The 10,222-nt window shown below is 47.0% G+C and overlaps 1 protein-coding gene across 1 annotated transcript; it reads right to left on the bottom strand.

The window, feature by feature from the left end:
• Window positions 1–2,674: 2,674 nt before the first annotated feature.
• LOC138096977 (zinc finger protein 583-like) lies at window positions 2,675–9,877 on the bottom strand. The gene is made up of 5 exons (XM_068993195.1): window positions 9,759–9,877; window positions 8,690–8,793; window positions 7,357–7,483; window positions 6,984–7,079; window positions 2,675–4,582 (listed from the first exon to the last, which is right to left on the bottom strand). Exons 2-5 carry the CDS (start codon window positions 8,732–8,734, stop codon window positions 3,480–3,482), a joined length of 1,371 nt encoding a protein of 456 aa, XP_068849296.1. The 5' UTR covers window positions 8,735–8,793; window positions 9,759–9,877; the 3' UTR covers window positions 2,675–3,479.
• Between the last annotated feature and the right edge of the window lie 345 nt (window positions 9,878–10,222).

Genomic DNA, 10,222 nt, shown 5'->3' with positions numbered 1-10,222 from the left:
CAAACGCCGATCCCGGCCCGAACCGCAGCCTCGGCGCACCCGCGCGGGCCTCTGGGAAATGCAGTCCGCCCGGCAGCGACCGCGCAGCGGCGCCCAGGCCGGGGCTCCACGGCCGGGCTCAGAGCCGCCCGCCTCGGCGGCCCTGCCTGGCCCTCGGGCTCAGACACTAGACCACCCTGACCAACCCACGAGCCTCGCCCTGGAAGCCAGCCGCCCTCACCCGAAGGACTTCGGCAGCCGACGCCCGGGAGACCAGCGCACAGGCGCCGAATCGCCCCAGGTGGGCGAGCAGTCAAGCGCGAGGGGCGGAGACAGGGCGTGGCTTAGCCGAGGGGGCGTGTCCTTAGGCTGTCGAGACGGAGAGGCGGAACCTCAGCGTCAGAGCGGGAGTGCCTGCGCACGTACGTGATTACGCCCGAGGGGCGGGGCCCAGGATATCAGAGGCGTGGCTACGCCGGAAGGGCGGGGCCAGAGGGTTCAGGGCCGTGGCGCGGCTGGATGCGAGTGTACGCAGGCGCGGAGAATGAGCACTCCCCCCTCCCCTCTCCTGGAAACCAGAAGCGTCCGTAGTTACGGGAAAGGACAGTCCTCTGTGAGCTCTGGTGTGCACCTGTGATGTTCCGCTGTCTGTGTCCGTATGACCACGGTGTCGCTCGAGTGCGGTCCTTTGAGCCTGCCCATGGGAACGTGATTTTCTGTGTTGTTTTGTGACCGCGAGATCAGTGAGGGAACCCCTGCTGGAATGACTTGTTATTACACCAAATTAGTACACTTCTCACTTGCAGAATGGAAATGTCGTTATTATCACTCTTTGGAACCTGCACTGGTGTTGAACCCCATTCTGCCCCTGATCACAGTGGAAGTGGCCCATGCTATGAGATACTAAGAAAATAGTAAAAAAATAGTAGCTGACTTGGAAATTGAAGCAAATAAGGAAAAGCTGCTGCTGCTGCTGCTAAGTCGCTTCAGTCATGTTCGACTCTGTGCGACCCCATAGGCGGCAACCCACCAAGCTCCGCCGTCTCTAGAATTCTCCAGGCAAGAACACTGGAGTGGGTTGCCATTGCCTTCTCCAAGAGGAAAAGCCTAAAGGAAATCAATCCTCAATATTCATTAGGACTGATGCTGAAGCTCCAATATTGTGGCCACTTGATGCAAAGAGCCAATTCATTAGAAAGGGCCCTGATGCTGGGAAAGATTGACAGCAGAAGGGCATGACAGAGGGACGAGATGGTTGAATGTCATCACTGACTCAATGGATATGAGTTTGAGCAAGCTCCTGGAGATGGTGAAGGACAGGGAAGCCTGGTGTGGTGCAGTCCACTAGGTCTAAAGAGTTGGACACGACTAAGCGACTGAACAACAACAAATGAAAAGCCATTCAGGGGGATACAGCAGAGAAAGAACCCACAAAACTCCCCACCCTCTAAGATCTTACTTTCAAGTGAATGGAAACAAACCACAAGAGAATGAGTAAAATAGTGTATGTATTGAATGGTGAGAAACGCTGTGGAGAAATAGAAAACAGGGAAGAGGAATAAACTGAAGTCTTTAATCTTCATGCAGCTTTTCATCCTGAATTTCAATGTCGGCTCATTTAGGAGTAATTCCTTACATGGACTCTACTGTTATATTCTCAGTGGTAAAGAATCCACCTGCCTAAGGAGACGTGGGTTTGATCCCTGGGTTGGGAAGATCCCCTGGAGGAGGAAATGACAACCCACTCCAGTATTCTTGCATGGGAAATCCCACGGAAGGAGGAAGCTGGCGGCTACAGTCCATGGGGTTGAAAAAGAATCGGACGTGACTTAAGAGGCTAAACAACAATGGGTATGTATTTTTCTTCTTTACACTGGTGCATCCATTTTATAAATGCTTTTATATATGCACTGAAAAGGAAAAAAAAATCCTGTGTGCTCAGTTTAGGAATATCCCCTAACATCTATTAATATGATACCCTTATATCCATCATAGTGCCACTCCTTTGTGTCAGCCTCTTGATTCTTGTTCAGAGGTGATAGGTGCAGTGATGAGATCGATCAAATACAGCAGCTGTAGGAGGAAGTGTGGGAGGAAATTCAGGAAAGCCCACTGGTTGGGTAATTTGAAGCTACATCTGTGACCAGATCTGGGCACCATTTTTCAGATGTAAAGTATTAAGTCATGGCTGTTTGCTTTTTCACACTTTGCAGCATTCAAGCCCCACCCTGCCCCTTGCTAAAGATGTGAACTTGGTGGCATATGTGTCTCTCCCAGCAGGACAGAAGCAAAAGCCAAGAGGTGATCTCTTGGCCTCATCTTTGGCTGTCAGGACACCTGCGTTGTAAACTTGGTTTCAGGGCATTAAATGTGAGGGTGCACAGACTCAGGGCCAGTAAAGGCATTTGTGCAGTGCTGCTGTTCATTAGTGATGGCAGCAGAGTAGGATTCAGGCAGGAGTAGGAGGCTAGAGTTCTCCAGATTGCAGGATAATGGTTTCATGTTCTGCTTTTAACTTGCTTTGCTTCTGCCCTGTCTTTAGTTATTCCATCCAAAGAGCTCTTTAAAAAATTGTTTTAATTGGAGTATAGCTGATTTACAATATTGTGTTGGTTTCAGGTATACAGCAAGGTGATTCAGTTATACACACACAAATATCCACTCTTTTTCAGATTCACTTCCCATTGTTGTTGTTCAGTCACTAAGTTGTGTTCCACTTTTTGAGACCCCATGGACTACAGCACACCAGGCTCCTCTGTCCTTCACTATTTCCAGGAGTTTGCTCAAATTCATGTCCATTGAGTCAGTGATACTATTCAACCATCTCATCCTCTGCTGTCCCCTTCTCCTCCTGCTCTCAATCTTTCCAGGTATCAGGGTCTTTTCCAAGGTATCAGCTTTTTGCATCAGGTGGCCAAAGTACTGGAGCTTCAGCATCAGTCCTTCCAGTGAATATTTGAGGTTGATTTCCTGTAGGATTGACTGGTTTGATCTCCTTGCAGTCCAAGGGACTCTCAAGAGTCTTCTCCAACACCAGAATTAGAAAGCATCAATTCATCAATGCTCAGGCTTCCCCAGTGGCTCAGACAGTAAAGAATCCGTGTGCAATGCAGGAAACCCAGGTGTGATCCCTGGGATGGGAAGATCCCCTGGAGAAGGGAATAGCTACCCAAGCCAGTATTCTTGCTTAGGGAAGACTATAGACCAAGGACAGAATTCCATGGGCAGCCTTCTTTATGGTCCAAGTCTCACATCCGTACACAACTACTGGAAAAACCATAGCTGTATTTCCTGTGTAGCTTATTACAAAACATTGAGTATAGTTCCCTGTGCTATACAATAGGTCCTGGTTCATTATCTATTTTTCAGTGAGCTCCTGAGACCTTGAGAATAAGCTGCTTTTCTAAGAGTCAGAGTCAACTGAGGCTGCTTGTTTTCAAGATCTTGACTGATGGTTAGGTAACTGGAATAGTAACATTTCCAAGTCTAGTTGGCTTTGGTCAGTATTCTCCCGTATGAGTTTGCTGATGTCGACTAAGGTGTGACCTGCACCTGAAGGACTTCCCACATTTGTGGCAACTGTAGGGCTTTTCCCCAGTATGAATCCTCTTATGTTGACAGAGCGAGGAGGAAGTGCTGAAGGCCTTCCCGCACGCATCGCATCTGAAGGGCTTCACTCCACTGTGAGTCCTGTCATGCGTCACCAGCGAGGAGTGGTTGTTGAAGGTTTTCCGGCACACCTGACATTCATAGGGTCTCTCTCCTGTGTGACTCCGCCTGTGGACAGTGAAATGGGACCTGCAGGTGAAGGCCCGGCCGCATTCCTGACACGTGTAGGGCTTCTCACCAGTGTGGGTCCTCTGGTGCTGAGTGAGCTGCACGAGGCGGCAGAAGGCCTTCGGGCAGTCCTCACATTGATAGGGCTTCTCTCCGGTGTGAGTCCTCTGGTGCTCTGTCAGGGAAGAGAGACGGATGAAGGACTTGGGGCACTTGCTGCATCTGTAGGGCTTGTCTTCAGAGTGGATTTTCTGGTGTCTGAGGAGCTGGGCGCTCTGTGTGAAGGCTCTGCCGCAGGCCTTGCACTTGAAGGGTTTTTCTCCACTGTGGATTCTCTGGTGGTCCGCAAGGGCGGAGGGGCGGCTAAAGGCCTTCCCACACTCGCTGCAGCCATGGAACTTCTCTCCGGTGTGGATGATCTGGTGCTGGGTGAGGTGTGTCACCTGGCTGAAGGCCCGTGTGCACTGCCCGCAGGTGTAGGGCTTCTCGCCCGTGTGGGTGCGCTGGTGTTGGGCGAGGTGGGCCTTCTGGTTGAAGGCTTTGCTGCACTTGCTGCACTGATAGGGTCTCTCTCCTGTGTGGATCCTCTGATGCTGGATGAGAGTCGATCGACGAAGGAAGGATTTCCCACACTCGAAACACTGGTAGCATTTCTCTTCCTTCTTCATCTTCTGATGGATGATGAGGTATGCCCTGGTGCTGGAGGCCTTTTCATATTCTCTACCCGTGCTGCTCGTTTTTTTCATCACTCTCTCATGATGGTGTGTTTCTCCTTTTATCCTCTTCCTTAAAGACAATTCCTTGCTCTTCTGTGTTGACTCATTCTCTGAAAACAAATATATAAACACATTAATATAAATAAATGCACATATCCCCACTGTTAAGAATCTATCCTTAGAAAAAGGTTCTAGTATTTAAGGATATATGTACAAGAACATTTATTGTCATACTCTACCAACAGAAAAAGCTAGAAACAAATACCCGGTTATTCCTATTTTTAATTAAAAAAATTTTTTTACTGTGGAAAAATACACAAAACATAAAATTTACCATTTTAACCAATTTTAAGGGTGCAATTCAGTGGCATTAAATACATGCCCATGTTGTGCAACCTCATTATCCTTATTTTTAATTTGAAATGCACTTTAAGTTTTAAATTTAAAAAACTGAAGTATAGTTGATTAATAAATATCCATTGAAATATTAAATTATTTAATTTAATCTCTCATGAATGAAATTAGTGCCCTTCTAAAAGGGACCCCTTCCACCACATGAGGGCACAGTGAGAAGATGGTCATCTGTGAACCAGGAAATGGCCCTGCCAGACACTGACTCTGCAGGCACCTTCATCTCCAGAACTGTGAGACATAAAGATCTGTTGTTTAAGCCACCTGGTTTGCGGTGTTTATGTTATAGCAGCTCAGACAGACTAAGACAGACATCAAGGGCTGACATGGCCCAGACCGCCCACGAGAGCTGGGTACTGTCCACCCCACCAGTTCTCAGCTGGGGCATTCCCAGCGGCAGCCTTCCATGAGATGCAAGAAGTGCACCCAGGACTTGGCTTGAAAAGGTCTAGATGCTACAGGTGAGCTGCACACACAAGTGGCCAGACCCCTGCACCATCCCCCACAGACGTGTTTATCTCTGGCCACTCTGGTGTGTGTGCAGTAACCACTGTGTTTGAAATTATCCAATCTTGGTTCCTATTTTGCCAAGGTATCTAAGAACATCTCTTTTTGAAAACTGGAGCATAGCTGATTTACAATATTGTGTTAGTTTCAGGTGTACAGCAAAGTGACTGGATTATACATACCCTATGTATACATCTATGTTCTTTCTAAATTTCCTTTTATATCCATTATAGGTTATTATAAGATACTGAATACATATAGTTCCCCACGCTATGCAGCAAATCCTTGTTGCTTATCTATTATATACATAGTCGTTTGTGTCTGTGATTTCCATACTCCTCATTTATCCCTGCTCCCACCTTCCCCTTTGGTAACCATATGTTTATTTCTGCTAGTCCATTTCTGTTTTGTAAATAAGTTCTTTGTATCATTTTTTTTTTTAGATTCCACGTATAAGTGATATCATATAATACCTGTCTTTCTTTGTCTGATTTACTTCACTTAGTATGATCCTCATCTTAGTATGATACTCTCAACCATCCATATTGCTGCAAATGGCATTGTTTCATTCTTTTTATGTCTGAGTAATATCCTACTGTATATGTATACATCTTTTTCCATTCATCTGTCCACGGACATTAAGGTTGTTTCTACATCTTCAATATTGTAAATGGTGCTGAAGTGAACACTGAGGTTGCATGTATCTTTTCAGATTAGAAATCTCTCCAGCTATATGCCCAAGAATAGGATCACTGGATGATACAGCAACTTTATTTTTAGTTTTTTAAGGAATTTCTATACTGTTCTCTTCCAAGTCTCAGTGAACTCCGGGAGTTGGTGATGGACAGGGAGGCCTGGTGTGCTGCGATTCATGGGGTCGCAAAGAGTCGGACACGACTGAGCGACTGAACTGAAACTGTTCTCTATAGTGGCTGCATCAGTTTACATTCCCACCAACAGTGTAGGAGGGTTCCCTTTTCTCCACACTCTCTCCAGCATTTGTTTTGTAGACTTTTTGATGATGGTCATTCTAACCCGTGTGAAGTAATATGTCACTGTAGTTTTGACTTACATTTCTCTAACAATTAGCAAGGTTGAGCAGCTTTTCATGTGCCTGTTCTAAGAACATCTCTTACTTCCCCTTGTTAAATAGTAAATTCCTTGATGGGCTCTAGTCTCTTACAAAATTCCCTTTCTTGGCCAGAACTAGAGACTGAATATGTTTGTTAATGAACAGTTCTTGGATGGATACATTTATTCAATTTATCAGAGGTGAGAGTGAGAATTTTTTGGATAAAGAAAACACAAGTTTTGAGGTATCTTTCTGAGGAAACAGTCTTATGAAATGAATGAAGGATAAAGTGGTGAAAAACAATCCAAAGAGTAAAGGTGGAGAGCTGATCACAAGCTTACATTTGGAGTCAATTATTTAAAAAGGTGGGTGAGTAGAATAGTGAATGGCGATGAGAGGTGGATCCACTGGGGACCTCAGACCAGAGGCCCTCTGAAGGAAGATGCCCTAAACTGTGGCCATCTCAGAAGCAGCTGGCCTTTTGCACGTACATCCTTCCCTCCGCTTGGCCCCAGACTCACCTGCTCCTGGAGCTCCTGTGTCCTCCTCCCTCATCACCCAGGGCTGTGGGCCGGGCCCCAGCAGGAAGGCTATGTTGGGCTCAGCAACAGATATGCCTTTGGAAAGAGAAAGAAATGGCAGTGGGTCATGCCGTTATTATCCAAGGATTCACCCCCTACCACGGAATCAGGATCAAAGCCCTTATAAGAATGGGCAGAGAAACAAAAGAACGGCCAGACAAGATTTGAAGGTTTCCGGAAGGACAGGAAGGAGGAAGTTGTCCATTCCCAACTACGCTCTTTATGGGACATGAACAGAAAGTAGAGAGATTTCCAATAGGAGGAGGAAGACAGAGCGGAAGGCAGATGTGAACTAAGGGCTGCGAGCACTTACCCAGCCAGACCAGGTTCTGGTAAGTCTCCAACATCACAGCTGTGTACAGTTCTCTCTGAGCGGGGTCCAGGAATCCCCACTCTTCTTGGGAAAAGTCGATGGCCACATCTCGGAATGTCAGTGATTGCTGAAAGGGCAAACACTTTCTTACCCACAAGGCCCGAGGGAGAGGGAAGTCTTGGCTGAAAAATAGCAGGTGGTGCATAGGCACTGTGGCGTGTACTGGAGGATCCAGGGTTTGTTGTTGTTGTTTTTTTGGCCAAATACAGATACATATTATAGATAGTGAAAAACAACTCTTTGGGTAAGAAAAATTATCCTGTATTATCAACCAAAATGTTAAAACTGGCTGTGGACCCTGTTTGAGGAAAGCATTCCAGGGACTTATTTGGAAAACAAGGATTTTTGAGGAAAGCAGGAGCCACGGTGCCTCTACACTGAGTTTGTAGCCTGTGGTTCTAATCAACAGATCCTGGCCTCCAGCGGCAACATCCGACAGGGTCTCGTCTCTAGCCAGCAGTGCTCGTGTCAGACTGGCCCCACATCTTTACTGGTAGGAAGCAATTCTTTAATCTACTGTTTCTACCAAATCGGGATTTTGTACAAGTTGGTGGTGTTTGTGGACTGACAAACACTCCTGAGTTTGTCTAAAGTCTGAAGACAAGGGAAGACTCTCAGCAACCCAGGACCTCAGCTCAGTCCTGAATGGGTTTTTCCTCCAACTGCAGCTCAAAGCTTTACATATGTCTTCCTGTCCCTCCAGAGTTTACTAAATGTGCAAATATATGTAGATAGAATTTTACCACCTTCTAGATTCTCTAATTGTTTAATATATTCTATAATGTCTAATACATCACATCCTTAAAGTCATTTGTCCATTTTCTTCCATTTGTCCATTTATCTTAACATTTTTTTAAAAATCTGAATATAAGGTCAGCATATACTTATGCTCAGTATTTAATGGCGAAATTTACATGTAAGTACAATGAAATGTGAAAACTGTACACTTAAGTTAAAAAAACTGGATTATAGATTTCTCTTTTGATAAGTACATTTGAACTGAAGTACATTTCATAATTTACTAGAATCCTGGAAAACCTATTTGTTTAAACATGTGTTTGTGTGAAATGGAAACTGTTCTCCAACTAGTAAGGAAAAGAAAATCTCACTTCTTTTTAAATTTGTCCTTGGATGTGGGATTAAAGCTCAGGGCACTTGATAACAGCAGTATTTATGAGGATTTCTGTTTTACTAGATGACTTTACTCTCTAGGGTTAGGGTTAATCTTTATTCTTTAGGGTCTCATTGTAAGAAAAAACAAACCATAACTCACCTGTGATGTGCCTTCCAGAGGTCCAGTGGCCGTGCTCCCCTTCATGAGGCCTTTCTCTTGAAGAACAGAGTCCTGTGTACATGGAGCTGAGGAGATGGAAGGAACTATCAAAAAAAAAAAAAAAAAAACGCATCAAATTTGTGTCATTTTCTCTTATCTTCTACTACTAAGTCGCTTCAGTCGTGTCCGACTCTGTGCGACCCCATAGACGGCAGCCCACCAGGCTCCCCCGTCCCTGGGATTCTCCAGGCAAGAACACTGGAGTGGGTTGCCATTTCCTTCTCCAATGCATGAAAGTGAAAAGTGAAAGTGAAGTCGCTCAGTTCGGTCTGACTCCCAGCAACCTCATGGACTGCAGCCCACCAGGCTCCTCCGTCCATGGGATTTTCCAGGCGAGAGTACTGGAGTGGGGTGCCATTACCTTCTCCTTATCTACCCCCCCTGTAAAACATCAAAACAGAGTAGTGCCCAATCACAACACCTTTTTTGAGATTTACTGGTTCTCCAAGTTGTGAGAGATTCTAGTGCGATGTCTTCACATCTGTTCCTCAAAATGGTCACTGATGAAAATGACTAACCACAGTTACTGTGCTGAGGGCTTTATATGTATTTCCTTCACACTCCGTCATGGCTGAGGCAGCCATTCCTGTCTAAATGTCTCTCCCTGAACGTGCATGAGTGGGAAAACTGGTCAAATTAGAAAAAGGCCAATAGATGGGTTCACAGGATCTTGATTTCTTAAAATGAAAGTATACTTGACTTACAACATTGTGTTAATTTCAAGTGTACAACACTGATTCAGTTTTAGTTTTATATATTCGTTTTCTTCAGGTCTTCTCCCTTATTGTTGTTTAGTTGGTATAAAAATTTAAACGAACAGTCACACAGCCTTTCTAGAGCTCAGAAGAGTCCTCAACAAACACCCACAGAAAGCGTGAGGCAAATCCCATCACCACACGGAGAACAACCGTGCAGGCGGACAGGACGCCGGACCAACCAATGCGGACACCCCGGGTACACACCCCCCCAGCGACCACCCCCGCCCCCCAAGGCCGCCTAACCAACTCACCCGCCGCGCTTCCGCCCTCCAGAAATCGGCCGCGACTCTACGCGCCTGCGCAGCCGCCGCTCACCCGGGCCCCTTGGGCGCGAAACCACGGCCCCACGGGCGACCGCGCACCAGCGTGTCCGTTACTCTCGGGTACCTGGCCCCGCCTCCACGGGCGTCAGTACGCACGCGCGCTCCGTTCCCAAAGCGCCTCCCCGCCCCATCCCTGAGTCAAGCCCTGTGAAGAGGCGGGCACCCCCTGCCAGATAAAAGCAGTCCAGCTCGCTGCCACACCCAGACACTCCCGGTCCCGCACTCGGCAGCCGCTACCAAAACGCTAGCCCCCAGCGGGCAGGGTCCCGCGGCCTCCCAGTCTCCCGGCCGCCGCGGGGGAGACGGCGCACGCGCACTGCGGGGCTGCGCGAACTCCCAGGAGCCACCGCAGCGCGCGGGCGCCGCTTGGGGGCGGGCACTTCCGGTCGGGC

This window comes from Capricornis sumatraensis, chromosome 20, assembly GCF_032405125.1.
Source record: "Capricornis sumatraensis isolate serow.1 chromosome 20, serow.2, whole genome shotgun sequence".
In the NCBI taxonomy this organism is placed as follows: Eukaryota; Metazoa; Chordata; class Mammalia; order Artiodactyla; family Bovidae; genus Capricornis; species Capricornis sumatraensis.
Note: the sequence above shows the minus strand (reverse complement) of the source record. Positions and strands in the feature narration are given on the sequence as shown.